The 20,363-nt window shown below is 38.0% G+C and overlaps 1 protein-coding gene across 1 annotated transcript in view; it reads left to right on the top strand.

The window, feature by feature from the left end:
• VPS39 (VPS39 subunit of HOPS complex) overlaps positions 1-20,363 on the top strand; it is a 34,335-nt gene that overhangs the window by 1,623 nt on the left and 12,349 nt on the right. Inside the window, exons 2-14 of the mRNA XM_007428600.4 lie at positions 2,457-2,522; positions 4,146-4,210; positions 5,445-5,487; positions 5,975-6,069; positions 7,329-7,427; positions 8,603-8,695; positions 9,063-9,246; positions 10,812-10,932; positions 11,100-11,220; positions 12,564-12,693; positions 17,395-17,537; positions 17,998-18,141; positions 18,911-19,052. Of these exons, the coding sequence (XP_007428662.1) occupies positions 2,457-2,522; positions 4,146-4,210; positions 5,445-5,487; positions 5,975-6,069; positions 7,329-7,427; positions 8,603-8,695; positions 9,063-9,246; positions 10,812-10,932; positions 11,100-11,220; positions 12,564-12,693; positions 17,395-17,537; positions 17,998-18,141; positions 18,911-19,052 (1,446 nt within the window). The remainder of the gene's footprint in view (positions 1-2,456; positions 2,523-4,145; positions 4,211-5,444; positions 5,488-5,974; positions 6,070-7,328; positions 7,428-8,602; positions 8,696-9,062; positions 9,247-10,811; positions 10,933-11,099; positions 11,221-12,563; positions 12,694-17,394; positions 17,538-17,997; positions 18,142-18,910; positions 19,053-20,363) is intronic.

Below are 20,363 nucleotides of genomic sequence, written 5' to 3'. Positions count from 1 at the left end.
AGCAGGCACCATTTTGGGTATTTGGATATTTGAAAGGGCAGCTGTTTCACGTTTATATGACATGCTTATCTATAAAGGTTGGATTAACTGAAGTGCATAACAGGTAAAATAGGCTTGTGTGTCATACAAGCAGCAATTATCAGAATTTTTTTCCCATACTAAGCTTCTTTTTAGCATTTACTTTACTACCTTATTGCTACTTTACTACAAGATAAGTCAAGTACGGTTTCTGAAACACATAATTGGAGGATAGAGTGATTAGACGCATACAAGTGTATTTGTCCATGCATACAAGTGTATTGGTGTGGTTTGTTGTGGTTTGCAAGTAGCCCTGTTCTCTTACAAAATATGTTAAGTACAAGTGTGTTTTAAAATTAAAGGCATCTTCAAAGGCCTGCAAGGTATGACCTTTCAAGTAATATTGGTCTTTCTTGTATGAGAGCAGTAGGCTGAAAGAAATGTTAGAATGATGTATTATTTTATTTCATTATAAATTTAATAGTGTTCATTTTGTTACTTTATACAATGACTTTGTAGGGTGGTAGTAAAAAAGAACTCAGAGATAATCTCCATTTCACATTGATACAGTTGATTGCAGTGAATATATTTGCTTTAGTTCTAGTCTTTCAAAGTAGGCTTTGACAAGCAGAAATAAACTGCTCACAGGTATGATTGAGGAGAGGTAGAGTTTTTATTTCCTATATATTTGGGAAGCAATTGTAGGAAAAAAGTGTACAAACTGTTTACAGTCGTATATAGCAATTTCATGTATATATTGCATGTACATCCACATTCAAACTATTTTAGGCTATAAAAGGCTATAAATTATTGGGGGGTACCCTGTTGTATGTTCCCCTTTGGCTTTTTATTCTTTCCAGCTTAACAGAATATTGGAAAGAAATTATGCAGTTATGCTGTTTGTCCATTAGCAGGATTAATTTTGAAAGGTGAACATATTTGGTTTATGGAGAGAATCTAGCAAAAGAAAGATTGAGTTTGAAAACAAAGCAGATAAGGGCATTGGCTGCAGAGATAATTGAAAAAAAAAATCCCCAGTCCATCCTATGAGTAGCAGCTCTGGATGCTTCCAGTTGCTCCATTTTAAGCCCCATCCTTCCCAGTAGAATTGATGATATACAGCTTGTCCTGTGCTTTCCAATGGTGAAAAAAGCTAACAAAAGAAGGTTTGAGCTAAAAAATGGGCTAGATCCTGCAAGAGCTGGGGAGAAAAAACAATCCCATAAAACAATTCCCCAGTGCAGTTCTACAGGTGAGGCAGTTGAGCAGTAACTTGGAGGCTGCCCATTGCTCCATTCTTAGCTTCCTTTCCTCTTCCCTCCTGCTTACTCAACTCAAAGTGGTGCTGCTATTAACAGGTTGGAAAGAATTCTATGTTTTCCTTACCTTGTTCATATGTGTTCAAGATCTTGATCTAGAAAATTAATAATTTTCCAGTGCCCCCATTGTGCTAGGCTCTGCGCTTCCAGACTGGGACTGCAGAGTCACCTCCGTGTCCACAGATGAACTGCACAACAGTGTGTCTTCTTTGAACCCGAAGGACTACCACTCTTGATTTTAGAAAGTTATCTCAGTTTATAAATGTATTAACATTTAAGTTATAAATTGCTGCAGGGTGGTTAAAATGAACAGTATTTTTTCTTCATAACCTGAATATTTGAGAAAGCTTAAAACTGGGGATGTTGTTTTCCAAGCGCTATATATATATATATTTTTTTTTACTGCTGTGTCTTATAGAGAAATGCTGAAATAAAATCATGCAGACAGTGAAAAATACTTTTCAGAAAACAATTCTGAAAGTTTGGAATAGTTCTCCTATGATTGTGGCTTTTAAGACTTTTATGTTCAAACAATGATTACGTTTATTTGCTCATATTTTTAATGCTATTCTGAATCATTATGAAAATAAATATATAAAATTAAAAGCCAGATTTTTAATAAAGATTGTGCTTCTTGGCATTTGTAATTAGTAATGATGTAATTTTTCTAGAAAATTTGAAAATGAAAACATTATCCAAACTGTTATGTCCTAAATTCAGTGAGATCAGATTTATTATGGTTTTATGTTTGATAAACAAAACTTAAAATTACAACATATCAAATATGTACTGTATAACACCCCTAAATGTTTTCCAATAAAAAAAAATAATGAAACATTTCATTATAAAAAAAACACAGTAAAGTTCATTTATAAAGCAATGCTACACATTTCTTCTAAGAGGTACGTTGTATTTATTTCTAGAGTAAAGTTCTACACATACTTTCCCAGGAATAAACCCAGTTGGACCTGGTAATATGGGCAGGGTTGTCCTGTAAATTTGACCTTTGAAAATATCTGTTTACTTGAAAATTATTTTTATTGAAATATTAATAAAACTGTAAATTTCTTAGAAAAATAGAATATTATTAGTGCAAATAAATTGTTTTCTCTTTTGTAGAAGAATGGCTCTTAGTTGGGACTAAACAAGGACATCTTCTACTTTATAGAATTAGAAAAGAAACTGGTAAGTTTGTAATGATTTAGCCAAGCTTCTGCATATTGGCAAAATAGGAGCAACTGAGGACAGTTGAGAACCATCTGTAACTTCATTGCATTTTATGGCAGGCTCATACAAGACGGGTCTTGTACATAGTTGTGGCAGAATATATGCAAGAACCAAAAACTTGTTTAGCCTCATGCTGGCTGGGTTTACATATTGTGCTAATTTATGATGTGTTTTTTTTTGTTTTAGATTTAGTGTGTTATATGAACCCAGCCATTTTGCTTTGTAAACTGTAGTTTGTGCCATAGCATTATGTGTGAACCCTTCCAGTTAAAGCTTATTCAACAAATAAACTTAATGTTATTTATAATCCAATCACTGTTTATAAAACCTCTATGATAAAAAGCTTTATTGACTGACCTGAAGTGTCCTATGTTCCTTGTAGCATGCTTAATTTCCATGCAAATTTTTTCTCACAAAGTTTAGACAAACACAAATATTTACTTTCCAAACTTTAATTATTCAGATTGGGTTGTTATACTACTCAATATCTTCTTGATTGAAGACAAAGTACATTGTGCAAGCATGGGTTCAATTTGTGGAGTTAGTACCAGAGACCAGACTAGATATAATGAAGATCACACAATTGGGAGATGTAACTTAAAAAAATATATATTTAGCAAATAAAAATTATGAGGATTCAGATTACAATTAGGGTAAAGTAATTGCCACCTTCAGCTGTTACATCGTGAACAAAAAATAGATATGAAACGTTCAGTTACAGATTTATTGTGACAACTAGTTTGACCCTTGCTGCCCCCAAAAACTAACATATGGAATGGACAGGTTGTTATTTAAATAATTTCAGAGCTATTTTTTATTTCAGCTTGGCATCAATGAGAAACAATTTGTGCTTTAAATATCCCAGAGCAGCTGCGTGTTCCGTTTCTTATTTGGGTGTCTTTTCCACTTCAATTAATTTGTGAGATTTCACTAAAATTAACATTGAGTTAATGCATAAGTCAGTGTCAGATTCATACCTGATTCCTTTGTCTTGAAGTTGGTAAAATGTGAATTAGAATAGAAATCTGTATGAATTGCAGTTTGTCAAAAAGTATTCTCTCCCCTAGATCAACAGCTCGAAAGGATAATTAGAGCTAGTTGTGCTACATCTTCATTATATGATCATGACTGATTTGGGTCAATCCTGTCCTGTATAAATCTCACAAACTTGGGAACTCCCCATCACAGTAACATTCTTACTACACAGACTGAAAATGTTCTCTCTGTAAAAAGATAATTTGATGGCCATTAGTCTGGAAAAGGTTGCAAAACCATTTCTAAACTTCTGGGAGTCCACTAATCCACAGTCACAGAGATTGTCTTGAAATGAAAATGATTTGGGACAATAGTGGATTCTTCCTAATAGTGGGATAATCAATACTAATTTACTGAGAAGATAACTGGATATATTGTAATGTGCAGTTCAATTTTTTGCAGTCTTCAGATGGAGTTGTGAGACTTGCAGCTCCTCTAATCTCAGTACAGAAGTTTATATGACATTTTTTCTTAGCTGATAAATTCAGGTTGATTAAATAGTTTAAAACACGTCTGATGTAAATGAACCCCTATATTGTTTGATAGGTTGCAACAGGTTTGAAGTCACATTAGAAAAATCAAACAAGAACTTCTCCAAGAAGATTCAGCAGGTAGGTGTGGTAATTTCAGGTTCGACTAAGTTTGTTAATTTCTATGAACTCTGGGCTTCATTTTAAGGAGGTTGGTGGGATTGGAAATGGTTGTACAACTGAGCTTGGCTTCTAGAATATTTTAATTACTTTCATATTGAAATATTGAAATTATTTTCATATGGAGCCAGTTTGGTCTAGTGGTTAAGGCACCAGGCTAGAAAACAGGAGGCTGTGAGCTCTAGTCCCGCCTTAGGCATGAAGGTCGGCTGGGTGACTTTGGGCCAGTCACTCTCTCTCAGCCCAACTCACCTCACGGGGTGGTTGTTGTAGGGAAAATAGGAAGAGGAAGGAGTATTAGGTATGTTTGCCACCTTGAGTTATTTATAAAAATAATAAAGGCAGGATTAAAAAAAAAAAGCAAATTTACTGTACTGTTAAGGAAATTAAGTGTGATGTGTGTTTGTGATTGCTACCTCGGAATAAGAAACTACTTCAGATCATAACATGTTGCTGGATATTTTGAAATATCTTTTCTATTAAGTTCTCATTTACTTGAGTTATCAAGTAAAAAAAAAGGAAAATACAAAATGTATGCATATAGGAAGAGAAGGAAGTTAGCATTTCTTTATTTTTAAAATGTGTGGACTTTTTAAAACATGACTGTCATGGTTACTTCAAATTTAATTGGAATACAGCTATATTCAAGTTGCAAACAAAACAGGAGCTTTAAAACAAATGGCAAACATGTCCAGAATGAGAACAAAATTTCAACATAAACTGCTTGGAAAAAAGCACCAGCCAGTTACTTTGGAGCATGAGTTTTAAAAAATAATGCTGTTAAAATGAGATGAGAGAAACTCATGCTGTCTTTGTGCCATCTGTCGTTCAGGAAGTTAATTATAGGCATATCATTTATAAATTGTATGTGGTATGTATTACTATGGAATTTAATATTTTTCTAGATGTTGATATGCTAAGTCATACAGTTATGCTTGTTAAGGGATCTAAAAAACCCTGCTCAATCAGAAATAATTTGCTTTGGGAGAAGTCAGGCTAGTTGGGATTTAATGTTTTCCTAAGTTATGAATTAGAGTTTATTTCATCAGATATTCCATAGTTATCACTAGAAGGTTGCCTGGAGATGAGGATCTGCATATAAATCAGTTACGTTTTATAGTCATTTGGGGCAAGTGAACTTTTACAAACTTATTCTGAAGCTTATTTACAAGATTTTTATTTTTATTTTTAATAGATCCATGTTGTATCCCAGTTTAAAATTTTGGTCAGTTTATTAGGTAAGTGAAATAATTATTCAAGTTAATTTTGTTTTGAAACAAGGTGTGGCAGCCACTGCAGGGCTATGGAATTTCTTTAAGAGTTAAGTCTCCTTGAACTCAGTGGAATTTATTTCTGAGTTAGGAGTGCATAAAATTGTTCTGTTAACTTGAATTTCAATGCTTTGCTTTACTTACTCTTATTTTAATTTTTTAAAGGGCACATTAATTTTAAAAAACACTTCACATTTTGTTATCTTCTTTAAGCATTATTTAGCTTTAATCCACAGTTCTTACATTGTTCATCCCTCGTTAGTATGCAGTGTGTTTGAGATCATTGTAGAATCAACAAAACCCTGGAAAATATTTGTAAATTTCCCATTTCATTTGAAAATAAAATAATGTTTGCTGCTTCGTTTATTTCATTATGAGAAAGCTGTAGAAATTTGAATTAGGTCATGTGCATAGTTTAATTTAAGCAGTAATTTGTGTATTTTGTCCCGAACAGAAAACAACATTTATGTTCATGATCTGTTGACCTTTCAACAGATCACAACAGTTTCTAAGGCAAAAGGTGCAACTCTCTTCACTTGTGACCTGAAGGTATGTATTGAAAAGAGGACACAGGCTTGCCTTCTTGAACATTTGGTATGTTAGATTAAAATGAAAAGGATTTGTTACTAGATGAATGCTCAGGAAATGCAGGGGGAAAGATGGTGATCATTCACTACTTCTGAAAATCACATTTTAGAGAAGAGACTTAAAGTACGGTAGTCTTGGATGTAAGGGCAATCTGGTTGCAATATCTGTCATCCCACTGATTGCCAGGGTTGATTCAACTGATCTGACTGGCTAGGTGGGTGTCCCCTTCCTTCCTCACCACTCAATGTGCGTCCCTCCTGAAGCTGCGTGCTTGGTGGAAGAGGATGACCATCCCAGATAGGAGTGTACTGATCTTCGGTCAAGGGTATACAATAGCTGCGCTCCCCTGCTAGAACCTCCAAACAAGCTCAAGTACAGGTAGTCTTCACTTACCGACAGCATTTGGGACCAGCAAGTTCATCACTAAGTGATGTGGTCGTAAAGTGAAGTCATGTGACTGCATCCGACTTACGATATCAGTTTGTCAGTTCTGGCTGCAGTCATTAAGTGAATCACCACGGATTCTTAAGCACAGTGCCATGTGACCATGATTTTCAACTTCCTGCTAGCTTCCTCATTAACTTTGCTTGTCAGAAGCCAGCTATGAAGGTCGCAAATGGCGATCACATGACTGTGGGATGCTACAACTCATAAATGTGTGTCGGTTGCCAAGCACCTGAATCACAATCATGTGACTGTGGGAATGCTGCGACAGCTGCAACGTTGAAGACTGATTGTAAGTCTCCTCTTTCTGTACCATCGTAACTTTGGTTGTTGGTCAGTAAGTGGTCGGTAAGTTAGGACTACCTGTAGTTCTGTCCTTCTCAGTAAGTGATTTGATATTAAAGGTGGGTATTATTGGTCTACTGAGAAGTGGGTTTTATTTAAGAATAGACTGGAATAAAACCTCTAAGAATAGAGACTGAAAATCACCAAGGAAGGAATGACAGGAAGAGGCTAGAAACAAGCCAAAAATATGAGTTTGCATATACATTGGGCTTACATAACACACTAATGAGGTTTGTTTATTTGTGGCACAGCTTGAGGGAATGCAACTGTAGTGGTTTGCAAGCCAGGGTTTATCACTTAGCATACTGCAGGACAGCAGTTGTGGTTTACTGAATAAGCCATGTTTAAGCAAACGATGTAGCATTGTGTATGGGCACAGCCTAATATTATGTTTTCCAGTTTGATGCTTAGAGAGAAATTTGTTTTTACAGCACTCTGATACTGGGGAAGAAGTCCTGAGAATGTGCGTGGCAGTGAGAAAGAAGCTACAGCTGTTTTACTGGAAGGACCGAAAGTTCCATGAGCTGCAGGTGCTGTATTAGTGTTCTTAATAGATCCACTGCCATGTTAAGGTACTGGTTTTGGTTCAGTGCTTTGAGAGGGTCATTGACTTTTCATACAGAAAACATTTTCAAAAATAATTTGAATGATTTAGTTCTTAAGCCCAATTTAATAGTTACTTAGCCTCACTTTCAGAGTTTTCTTGGTAAAGTATAACATTAATTTAACAAAAAAAGAGAAAGATAGAATTCTACAAAACTCAGGGAGATATATATTGTTGACGTTAGTTGCTGTTTATAAAGGAAATATCAGCAGTAGTAAATACAACTTTTCTAAAAAGCAAGACCGGCTGTCTTTAATTTGTACCCCTTCAGCTGGAACGTCATGGAACAAAAATTAATGGCTTATGGGTTATCATCACGGTTTCTATGGACCTTGGGTTATATCAAGCACACACTTCTCCTGAGATTTAAAGACATTGGATTTCAGGCAGAAGTAAATAGTTTGCCACAGAGAAACAGAATTTGGGTGACAAAGGGTTTGGGAAATGACCAATTATTTCTCTTTAGTGACATTCCCCATATTAAGGAAAGCTTTCTTCTGGGCAAGGCGCAATATTTAATATTTGGGCAATACTGTAGGGAAGATATTCTAAAATCTCATTTGAGAAACATATTTGCCTGGTTGGAACTGGAGATGTTCAAACAACATGTGCTATTTTCCTATAATCTGCCTCTTTTACATCGGTCCCTGGGTGATCTGACAGTACTTACATGTCCATTCTTTTTTCAGAATGTAAATCATTTATAACTCAGACCATAGCAAAATACTGTGCAGTAGCCATGAAAATCAGGCATCAATTGCTGAAAAGTCTTTCACAGTTCTAACATACTTTTCATATCAATACCTCAATTGCCTGTATTACTCTACTTTTTCTTGCTTTTAATTGTTTTTAGAGATACCTTTTATCTCTGGCCTTTGGCTGTAATAAAAATGTATTCATTCAGCTGTCTTTAATTTTATAATTTTTTTCCTTTTGAATGAAAAATGGAGATACCTCTTAGGAACATGCTTTGTTTTATTTATATATATATATATATATAGAGAGAGAGAGAGAGAGATGGAGGGAGGGAGGGAGGGAGGGAGAAAATATACAGCTTCCTTAATTGTAGCTAATTAGACATTTTTTCTTCTTGATCTCCAGGGAGATTTCAGTGTGCCAGATGTACCCAAGTCAATGGCATGGTGTAAAGATTCAATCTGTGTTGGTTTCAAAAGGGATTATTATCTAATAAAGGTAAAAGAGATTTTAGACTAAGATGGAAGAAAGATTGATTTTTCTGGATATGTAAGGGAATGAATGATTGGAGTATGAATTATGAATTCACTAGTTCCTGTACTGAATAAGCTCACTAAATATAGTGAGACTTCTGAGAAAAGAGGCACTTGATCGTACTATACATTTGCTGTGACGTCAGTGGTAGAAGTTGATCATTGCTTGGGAATTCCCTGAACCATTTGCGTGTGTTTTGGTCTCTGGGGTTAGCGAAGTAAGCTTTAGTGAAAGGGATACTGGGTAAGAGGAACAGCTTTTTCTAATAATAATGAGTAACTTGATATGGCTTTTTGTATGGGGTGACCAGCTTTTTTTATCCCATTCACAGGTGGATGGGAAGGGATCGATTAAGGAACTCTTCCCCACAGGAAAGCAGCTTGAGCCACTAGTAGTCCCATTGGCAGATGGCAAAGTTGTTGTAGGCCAAGATGATTTAACTGTTGTGTTAAATGAAGAAGGAATCTGTACGCAGAAATGTGCCTTCAACTGGACAGATATCCCAATAGTCATGGGTAAGAACGAGTAACTGTTTTCATTTCCTTTCTTTTTTTCTTTTGATGTGCAAAAAAGAAAGAAAAAGGGAAAAAATTGGAAAAAAATCATATCTCTAAAAAGAAAGTGTTGCACCCAGTGTATAATTATCTTCATTTTTAAATGAATAACCACATGAGATGATAGCTATCAGTCTTTCTGCTGCATTGATAGAATGCCAGTTTGTAAGTAGAAAGTGTATCTGCAATTCAAGTTTGTGAGTCTGAAGTAACTCTGTCTTCTCTACTTGAATAATTATTTTCTTTGCTCAAATGGTAAATCTAAAATTTTTTATATAGTGATAAATTTTTGGCACATATTCCCATTCCTTAAACAACAGTGATCTTTGTAACACCATGTTACAATTTGGTGAATATCAACCCATAGTGAAATATTAAAGAAACCCATGGGTAAGGATTCCATCAGTGTTGATACTAGCTTTTTTGTATATTTTCTGAGGAATTTGGTAAATACGGAAAATACTTTTCTGTTGAATTAGTTTCTTTTTAAATTCGTAGAAATTATATTTAATATTTTAAAGACACTTTATAATATATACTAGCTCTTTATTCCAAAGTTTTTCAAGATAACAAAAAACCATGTTAGTAACAACCTTAATTGCTTATAGAAATTTGATTTAGGTTTAGATGTAACTAAAATGCATTCTAGTAATAGTAATTCGGAAGGTTTATTTGCAGTGAATGCATCCAGGCCACTATAGGAGATATTTAATTGAATCTACTGTCATTCCATATTTTAAGCAGCTCAAATTCCTCCTTTAATAAGTCAGTTGGCTTAAATATTGGTTTTGTCATAATCTGATTTAAAGTATTAATGACATTAATGACACATGGCTTCCAAAAAAGAAAGGCTTACCAGCTATTTTCATACCTGAATTATCCCAGAGTGTTAGTTTATTATGTGAATAATAAAGGGTGGAATTTTATCTGTGTCTCAACATCTTCTAAAGGTTTATTGTGACCTTTAATGCTGAAAACTCCATAGAACTGTGTCTAAAAGTAGAGCCAAGCTACTTCAGAAAGGTCACATAATACATTTCTAGTTATGACCATAATGGACTGTTGAGGATGAGTTCCGTGGAACTACTTAATGGGTGACAAACAAAATCCCATTTACAATAACCCTAATGTAAATAATGCTATATCAATGCCATGTATTAATTCAGTTGATAAAAACTTGAAAAAGTCCATGTTTAGGCAAAACTTCTTTCAAGAATTTCTAGTGTAACATGTCCGAAGGCTTCTTGTATCCTGTTAGTCCGCTGACTACAGGATTTCTGAATGTACTGAATATCCAAAGATACCAGTTAGTAATCTAATATCAGATATTTGTCAACCTATTATAAATCAGATTGTGGAGGCTGAATAATTAAAGGTAGTGTCATTTGGTGTGATGGTAGAACATGAAATGACTACAAAGCCCAGTGGCACAAAGAAAGTAATAAAACACTTGCTGTTCCTGAATGGAGAATTGAATGAGAATTTAGGTCTATATCCTGTTGCTGATTGTTTTGTTTCCATAATAGAACATCAGCCTCCATATGTTGTAGCAGTATTGCCAAGATATGTAGAGATTCGTACGTTTGAGCCCCGTCTCCTGGTTCAGAGTATTGAGCTGCAGCGGCCACGCTTCATTACTTCGGGAGGGTAGGAAAGTTTTAATTGCCCCAATTCCCCCTGTTCTGCATCTATCATACGTAATGCTGTATAAATACCGCTGAACTATTAATTTTAAAGAGTTGTTGAGCAAAGAGGAATGAATCCTTTATTTTTATTAAGGTACATTGCTGACTAATATCTTTTTCCTTTTTTAGTCCTAATATTGTATATGTGGCCAGCAATCATTTTGTCTGGCGCCTCATTCCAGTTTCCATTGCAACCCAGATCCAGCAGCTTCTCCAAGATAAACAGTTTGAACTGGCTTTGCAGTTGGCGGTAAGTGAAAGGTTGAACATGTTTTCAGTCTGTAGCTGGGTTCCTGAGTTGTATTTGGTTTAGTATGATGTGTGAACCTAGTCAATTGTGTTTTAAACAGCTAATTAGGACTCACAACGCCATAAATTAATATGTTGATGAAACGTGACTGATGACGTGTTGATGATTATCTGTGACAAATAATTATATTTATAAGCTGCTATCTAGTAAAAGTGCTCTCTCAAGACTAAATCATCTGTTAATTAGGCCTCTAATAATGAGTAACTGCAGAATTTAGTGCTTATTCTCTAAATTTGTAAAATTTGGTTTTAGTTTTTATCATGGTATTAGTATTGCTCTTTACACTCTTTATGTTAACACATTGATTATAATTAATTTTGGTTGTAAGTACAGTGGAGATGAACAAACCAGTAAGTATTTCACTAAATAGGAAAGTGTGGTTACATTTTGGGAACAAGCCACAATATTAAGCTATTCTGGCTTGTTTTGAAGTCTGTAACCATATTCTTCAAATTTGGAACAAAATTAAAATGAAAAACTATAGTTCAGTGGAAGATTTGACTACTTTGTCCTCTTATGCAAAATAAGTACAATCAAATTAATAAACTCACCTATGAAGAAGGCTGCAAAAACATTTAAATGGTAGTTAATACTGGTATTTCTTGTTTGCAAGAATCAATCATGTGAGCACTTCCTTATACCAAGAGTGCACAACCTTTTTGAAATAACAGCATTACTTGCCTTACATTTACTTAATTGAATAATGTTAATATTATTGCTCCTCATGGATTTAATATTTTTCTCCTTCTGTCAGCATTAATGTTTGGAGGGGTTTTGAGGGCTGTGCTCAAGGCTTTGGGGTGCAGCCCTGGGACTGCGGATTGTGTACTGAGAACACTAACTGTGAGCTATGTAATTCTCTCATTCATTCAGTGCAATTATATTTTTGAATGCACTGGTTTTCTGTATTTCTCATTTAAGCCTACCATACATCACTGAGATACTTATTATGGGTCTCAGTGTTCATGGACTACAGGTGCCACAATAAAGTTTACCATGCACAAGAGATGCTTATTTGTGTTCTTATTCTTGGATAGCGTAACTGAAATAGAAATATGTCTTCTGGCTTGCATGAACAATTTTTACCACTTGTATATTCAAACATATATTCATAATAGTGAATAAACATAAAAGTATATTCACTATTGAGGATCAATTTCTTTAAGATCCAGTATGCTATTTCTTAAGGTTTGCATTTTTGAGTTCTTTATTTATTATTTTTCTTTTATACTTTGGAGTTTATGGTGAATAAAGTATTTTTCTGCTTCTGTTTAAACTGTTAGGATATGAAAGATGATTCCGACAATGAAAAACAGCAACAGATCCATCATATTAAGAATCTTTATGCCTTCAACCTTTTCTGCCAAAAGCGCTTTGATGAATCAATGCAAGTCTTTGCTAAACTTGGGACAGGTAGATTTTCCTTTTCAATCTGGCTTTAAATTATGTATGGGGAATTAAACACCACTAAAATACATATCTCTGGGGGAGATGGGCGGCATATAAATTTAATAAATGAATGAATAATAAATCTATATTTTGCTATACGGACTCTATGACTCTATGGGAGTTTTCATCTGGAGAGGCCCGCCAGTACTTTGGGGTGTTGGGGAATTAGTAGTGGCTGGATGAGGGGGATAGCAGTGGAGTGGCAATCTGCTGTGGACCCTTCCCCTGCCCCCCCCCCGCAGAGCCTTTTTCTCTGATACTCCAAAGAGAGGGAGAGGAGTATCGTTCCCCGACCTTGTCAGCCAAGTGCTTTGTTTGCATGTATCCCCTCTCAGGATGACAGCCTGAGAAGGGAGTTGATTTGGTGGGGTGGATAAGAGAACTATTACCAGTGGGTGATTGTGGCTGGGAGGGGCCCTTTGGGTATTAGGTTGGGCGTTTCTGTGTATGTGTGCATGTATACTTGTTTTCTGAGTGGGCGGAGGTGGGGACCAGGTGCCTAAAGGTGCTGAGAGCCCCTGAAGCTGAAGTACCTCAGGGTGCTTGGTTTCCCTCTCCTGGGGGATGGATGCAGTTGATTGTTATGGGAGCCCCCGGGCCTTTGGAATTGAGGGGCCTGGAGAAAACTATGATGTGGCCACTGCGGAGATCTGCATGGGCCATAATATTGTGGTGACGAGCATGGGGAGATATGGTAGGAGACGAGTAGAAGCTGCCCCAGGGAACACGGACCGATGTTTTATACCTGTTCTGCGTTCTAGCTCCTTGGTGTCATCCTCTGTACCCGGACAGCAGACCATCAGAGGTCCTGGCTTCCGGCTGTTGCTCTTAAATGCCAGGTCAGTCTGTAATAAGGCCTCCCTCATCTGCGATTTGATCATGGATGAGAGGGCCGACCTGGCATGTATTACTGAAACCTGGCTGGGCCCGGAAGGGGGTGGTGCCCTCTCAGAGATGTGCCCAGCTGGGTTTCGAGTGTGGCATCAGCTGAGAACCCGGGGCAGGGGTGGTGGTGTGGCAGTTGTCATCCGAGAATCACTTACGGCTTTCAGGGTCACACACCACATCTGGTGTTCCTGTTGGAGCAGTGGCTATGTGATCTGCACTTGGGGGAGTTGTGTCCCCCTTGTGATGGTCAGGTCATGTCCTGACTACCATGGGATTTTCTGGCGCTGCTATCCACTGCAGCGAGGCTGGACCCATTAGACTGGTCCGCCTCCAGTGACTTATGGATCCAGAGGGGTTCCAAAGGGAACTGGGGCCTGTTCCTGCTGGTCTGCTACTCAGCCCATCCAAAGCCTTGGTTGCTGCCTGGAATAAAAGGGTGATTGAAGCTTTGGATCAGATTACACCTGTGTGACCTCTCCCCTCCTGTGCATCCTGTCACTCCCTGTGGTTTACGGAGGGGTTGAGGGAGATGAAATGAGAGACGAGATGTCTAAAGCGTCGCTGGCACTCATCTAAGGATGAACTCGGCCAAACATGGGTTAGAGCTGCTATTGAGGCCTACCAAGTGGCAGTAAGGGCAGCGAAGTGAAAAGAACTCCTCCGCCCTTATTGCATCTGCAGGTTGCCACCCTGCAGCCCTGTTTTGGATGATACAAGCCCTCTTGAGTACAGGGGACCCGGACAACCTTTTGCAGGGTCGTGTGGAGGAATTTGCTCAGCATCTGCTGGATAAAATCATTCGGATTTGTTCGCAGTTGGATGCTGGCTTTGATGCAGGTCTGTAAGAGATGCCTAGGGTGGAGTCTTGTCTGGTTACCTGGGAACTTGTTGGACCTGAGGAAGTGGACAGGATCCTTAGGACTGTGAGCTCAGCCACCTGCTCTCTAGATTCATGCCCCTCCTGGCTTGTGAAAGCAGCCCAGGGGATGTTGTGTGGGTGGGTTCTGGTGATGGTGATTTTTTCCTTGAGTGACGGGGTTGTTCCTGCACCTCTTAAGGAGGCTTTGGTTGACTCCCTCCTCAAGAAGCCATTACTGGACCCCACAATACTGGACAATTTTTGTCCAGTATCCAACCTCCCCTTTCTGGGGAAGGTGATTGAGAAGCTGGTTGGGCAGCAGCTTCAGAGCACCTTGGATGAAACGGATTATCTGGATTCTTTTCAGTCAGGGTTCAGACCTGGTTATGGCACAGAAACAGCTTTGGTCACCCTTTTGGATGATCTCTGGCGTGGGCGGGATGATGGTTGTGCATTGCCTTACTTGACCTCTTGGCAGCTTTCAATATCATCAGCCATGGTATCCTTCTGGACTGACTCAGAGAATTGGGGGTGGGTGGCACAGTATTGTGCTGGTTCACCTCCTTCCTCCAGGGTTGGTTTCAGTCGGTGGTGATTGGGGAGGAGAGATCCCGCCCCCTGCCGCAGGGGTCAGTGCTCTCACCTCTCCAATTTAACATCTACATGAGACCTCTGGGTGAGCTCATCCGCCACCATGGGGTGAAGTACCATCAGTATGCTGATGATACTCAATTGTACATCTCCGCCCCTGGCAACTTAAGCGATGCTGTGGACATCCTATCTCAGTATTTGGAGGCTGTGAGGATCTGGATGGGGCACAACAGGCTTCAACTGAACCCTGGCAAGACTGAGTGGCTTTGGGCTTTGAGCCTCTCTGGTTCTCGGATTTTACCATCTTTGGTATTGGATGGGGTCGCACTGCCCCAAGCAGACCCTGCGTGCAATCTGGGGATCCTCCTGGACTCATGACTCCTGCTCAAAGAGCAGGTGGCAGTTGTGGCTAGGAGGGCCTTTGCACAACTTCGTATTGTGCCAGTTGTGCTTATTCCTAGATAAGAGGGGCCTCCTCACAGTTACTCATGTCCTGGTTACCTGGTTAGACTACTGCAATGCGCTCTACATGGGGCTGCCCTTGAAGAGTATCCGGAAACTTCAGCTGGTGCAAAATGCAGTGGCGCAAGCAGTTGTGTGTGTTTCTAGTAGGGCACACATTACACCTCTGCTTTGCGAACTGCATTGGTTACCAGTTTGCTTCCAGGTCCAATTCAAAGTGGTGGTGTTAACTTTTAAAGCCCTTCTAGGCATGGGGCCGGGCTATCTGAGGAACCGCCTCTCCCCGATTTCATCTGCATGTCCTATCAGATCCAGCAGAGAGGGCATGTTATGGGTTCCATTGCTTAGGGAGCTGCATTTGGCGGGCCCCAGGTGGCAGGCCTGTCTGTCTGCACTGTGGAATCTTCCTCCTGAGGTGAGGTTGGCCTCATCATTGAGCTTCTGGAGGTCCTTTAAGACTTGGTTATGCCAGCAGGCCTGGAGACCCTGGGGGACAGGGGAATAAGTGAGGCGGTCCCCTTATTTTTATCATCCTTTTATTCTCTGTTTTATTTTGCTTTTTATATTTTTAATGTATTTATTGACTGTTTTTAGCTTTGTTGTACACTGCCCAGAGTCACCTGTGGTGGGATGGGCAGCTGTATAAATTGGTTTAATAAATAAATAAATTAGTGTAAATTATTTTAATTTAGGAAAGAAACAAAATAATAGAACTAGAGTGGGCCATTTAGATCATCGAGTCTGATCTCCCATTCCATGCAGGAAACTAAATTAAAGAATCAGTGACAAATGGGTATCCAACCTCTACTTATTTATATCTAGCGAAGGGTGTCTATTACCTCTCTGGATAATTGGTTCCACTGTGAAACTATTACTATTGTTAGAATGTTTGTTTTTTTAACATTCAACTGGCATCTGTTTTTCTGTCACTTAAATCTATTATTCCATGTCCTGCCCTCTAGGGTGATAGAGAACAGGCTTTGTCTTTCTTCTGTTTGACATCCTTTCAGGCATTGGAAAAATGTGATCATGTCTCCCCTCAGCCTTCTCTTCTCAGGACTAAACATGCCCAGTTTCTTCAGTCTCAAAGGACTTAATTTTGACCTTCTAGTCTGCATTATTCTTTTCTTGACTAGTTCAATTTGTCTAAGTTTTCTTCGAGGGATTATCTAAAACAGGATGCAGTAGTCAACAAGGCTTTGACTAATGCAAAATCCAGTAAAGCTATTGCTTCCCCTGCTTTGGTAACTATACTTTTCTTGATGAAGCCTAAAACTGCAGTTGCCGTTTTTGCAGCCACATTGTACTGCTGACTCAGTTTATAATCCACTACTACTGTGAGGCCTTTTTAATTACTACCAAGCCAGGAATCTCCCATCTTACCCCTGCATGTTTGATTTTTGTTTCCTAGGTGAAAAATTCTTTGTTTCTGTTAAATGTCACTGTTATTTACAACCCATTTGTCTAATCCATAAGGTTATTTTGAGTAGTGTATCTGTTATCAGCTATAATACCCACATTTGTATTGTCTGCAATTTTGATATGCATTGCCTCAACTTCCTCACCCAAGTTAATTATAAAAATATTGAAGAATACAAAGCCCAGGATTAAACTTGATGAAACTCACTTGATATTTCTTTCCAATTTAATGGATACCACCTGAGTATGATTTTCAAGCCAGCTATGTATCTACTCATACCATTCAATCCATAATATTTTGCTGCTTATATATATATCTTAGTCAAATTAGTTTCTTTACTATCTTTGTGATAAAAGAGATTGCTTTGAATTTAAATTTAAATTTGGTTATATTTTGCATTTTTGTTAAAGATATTTTGACCTACCACACTTGTGTTTGTTTTCAGATCCCACACATGTGATAGGTCTCTATCCTGAACTGTTGCCCAGTGATTACAAGAAGCAGCTCCAGTATCCAAATGCAGTGCCAGTTCTCTCTGCAGCGGAATTGGAGAAAGCACATCTAGCACTTATAGACTACCTAACTCAGGTAAGCATTTCACTCTTTATTGTGTCTTCCCAATGGCTGCTTATGTTGGACACCACCTCCAGAATTGTTTAAAATGTATAGAACGCCATGTTCTGGTTTTATTTAACATTTAAAAGGAATTGGGGGGAAGATAAGCTGTGATCTTCTGGTTATGTTAGAGCTTTGATATGAGAAGTCACCATGCCAAGAAAATGGTGGTTTCTCTGAATGAGCACCTTTCACTGTCTTGCTCCGTGTGGTGCAGAAGGTGGGTCCCTGTCTCAGGAAGCTTGTGATCAAGATCTTGGCCATTAGAGGGAATGGGAAATCAAATGTAACAAAACACTGGAAAAAGGAGAAGACAGAGGGACCTGAGTAAAAGAATTAAAGAGCACAGAGAAAGTAGGAGAATGAGGCTTCATTGGTTTTTATCTTGGGTAATGTGGGCATGGTATAGCTTAACTTTATTTCCTTTTTACAGAAAAGATGTCAATTAGTGAAGAAGCTATATGATTCTGACCATCAGTCCACCACATCCCCCCTCATGGAAGGAACTCCTACCATCAAATCCAAAAAGAAATTGATACAGATAATTGATACTACCCTGTTGAAATGCTTCCTCCATGTGAGTACTCTTCATCTTTTGAATTGGGAATTCAGAGCAGAAGTAGAGTTTAATGTTATGGTGAAATATCATTTGGGGCAGGAGACTGCTTTAGAAATTTCTTTCTTTTTCAGTTAATTCCAAACAAATCCTTTATCTTCAAGGGGAAGCTCTAAAATATGGTTGAATATTGTTGGCATTAACGTACTGATGGGATTCCATGTCTAGTATTGAACTAAAATATTTTTTTGTCCCAGTCCCTGATGGAATTGCACTTAAAAATAATTTTAAAATGTAATATGGAGGTGAGCGAAGAATCATATGAAACTGAACGGGCAGTGTTCATAAAAATGTTTAAAATCAGAAAATATATTTAATTGTGGCTGAACCATTCTTCAACCATTCTTTTGTGAAATTGTCATTCATACAGATATCATTAACTTCAGTTGTGAAACCAAGAGGATTTGCTGAGGACCATGTTGTTTACTTTCTTTATATTACATCTGCCTTCATCCTAAATGAAAATAAGTATATATGCCCTGCAACTTTTACTGTTCATAAGTTAATGGGCAAAAGGACATTGCAGGGTTTGTGACAGTACCTTAATGTTGTTACTGAATTTGCCAAAAACAGAATGTTTATAAGTGAGAAGAATAGATGGCCATCCAATTCCTTGTTGGTGGCACAACCTCATTATTTGCAAAAAACATACATTATTTCATTTCCTTGATTCACATTTCCTTTTGGTTTTGTGAAATTGTTTCTGATTCCATTAAATTGCTTATTACAGACAAATGTAGCTCTAGTGGCACCATTATTGAGATTGGAGAACAATCATTGCCATATTGAGGAAAGTGAGCATGTGCTCAAGAAAGCTCACAAATACAGTGAATTAATCATACTATACGAGAAGAAAGGTCTCCATGAAAAGGGTAAGTGCTGTGACAAGGAAGAAGGAACCAAAGGGGTTTCCATATCACTTTAAGTTGTTCATTTTGGGTAGTATAATGTGTGAGCAAGTTCTGCAAATGAGTGAGATACAAAGTAAAATCAGATTTTTTTTGGTGGGGGGAGGGTAATACTGATTGCAGTGTGCTGTTCATTCAGGTAGTCCTTGACATACGACCATAATTGGGACTGGAACTTCCATCACTAAGTGATGCGGTTGTTAAGTGAGTTGCACCTGATTTTTTGATCTTTTTTGCTGCAGTCCTTAAGCAGATCACCGTCGTTAAGCAACTTACATGCTTGTTAAGCAAATCCAGCTTCCCCCAAGGACTTTGCTTGTTGGAAGCCCCCTAGGAAGGTCACAAATGGTGATCACTACACCCCAGGATGCTGCAACCGTCATAAATACATGCTGATTGCCAAGCGCCCTAATTTTAATCACGTGTCTCCGGGGATGCTGCGATAGTCATAAGTACGAGGACCAGTCATAAGTCACTTTTTTCAGCGCTGTCGTAACTTTGAATGGTCATCAAACAAATGGTCATAAGTCAAGAACTACCTGTACTGGGCTATGTAGTTTATAGTTATCTGGTTTATTTTTATGAATTCAGAGAGGTACAAAGAAGACTAATAAGAACTACAGTGCCTGGATAGCAAGACAAGCCAGAAATTGGCCAGACAAGCCATGCTTGCTTTGTTTATTTGCCAGTTTTATTTCAGCTTTTTGGCTAATTTATCAAAACATTTCTTAGGGCACAGTATGATTGCAATCAATATGCAAGTTATCACCCAGATCCTATAGATATATCTAGTTTAACCCTAAGTCTGGTTAAAAATAAAGCCTGTATTTAATTATCAGTGCCATCCCTGCACTTTTAAAAAAGCATGGTTATTCTTTTTGGGGGGCAGTGGCCCCTGTTTAAAGCAATATTTATATTTTTATGCAGTTATTCCTCTGTTGATGGTTGATCTGAGGATCACGTATAATCTATTCAATTATATATGTTGGGAAAGGTTAACTTGCACTTGGAAAAATAAAACTGACTACTTACTTGTTAATAGCAAGTGTCCAGGATTTGAGTAGAAGAGATTAGAGCTGTTCCTTTAAATTGAGAGAGGGATCAGGATAAAGAATCTACAGGTAGTCCTCACTTAATGACCACAATTGAGACCGGAAAATTCGTTGTTAGGTGGACAGTTAAGCGAGTCATGCCTGATTTTACTACCTTTTTTGCAGCGGTCGTTAAGCAAATCACACAGTTCCCCATTGATTTTGCTTGCCAGTAGCTGGTTGG

This window comes from Python bivittatus, unplaced genomic scaffold (genome assembly GCF_059951505.1).
Source record: "Python bivittatus isolate LINGU-HERP-01145 unplaced genomic scaffold, Pbiv_v1 ctg000480_np1212, whole genome shotgun sequence".
Lineage (NCBI taxonomy): Eukaryota > Metazoa > Chordata > Lepidosauria > Squamata > Pythonidae > Python > Python bivittatus.
This window is presented reverse-complemented; position numbering and strand designations above follow the sequence as displayed.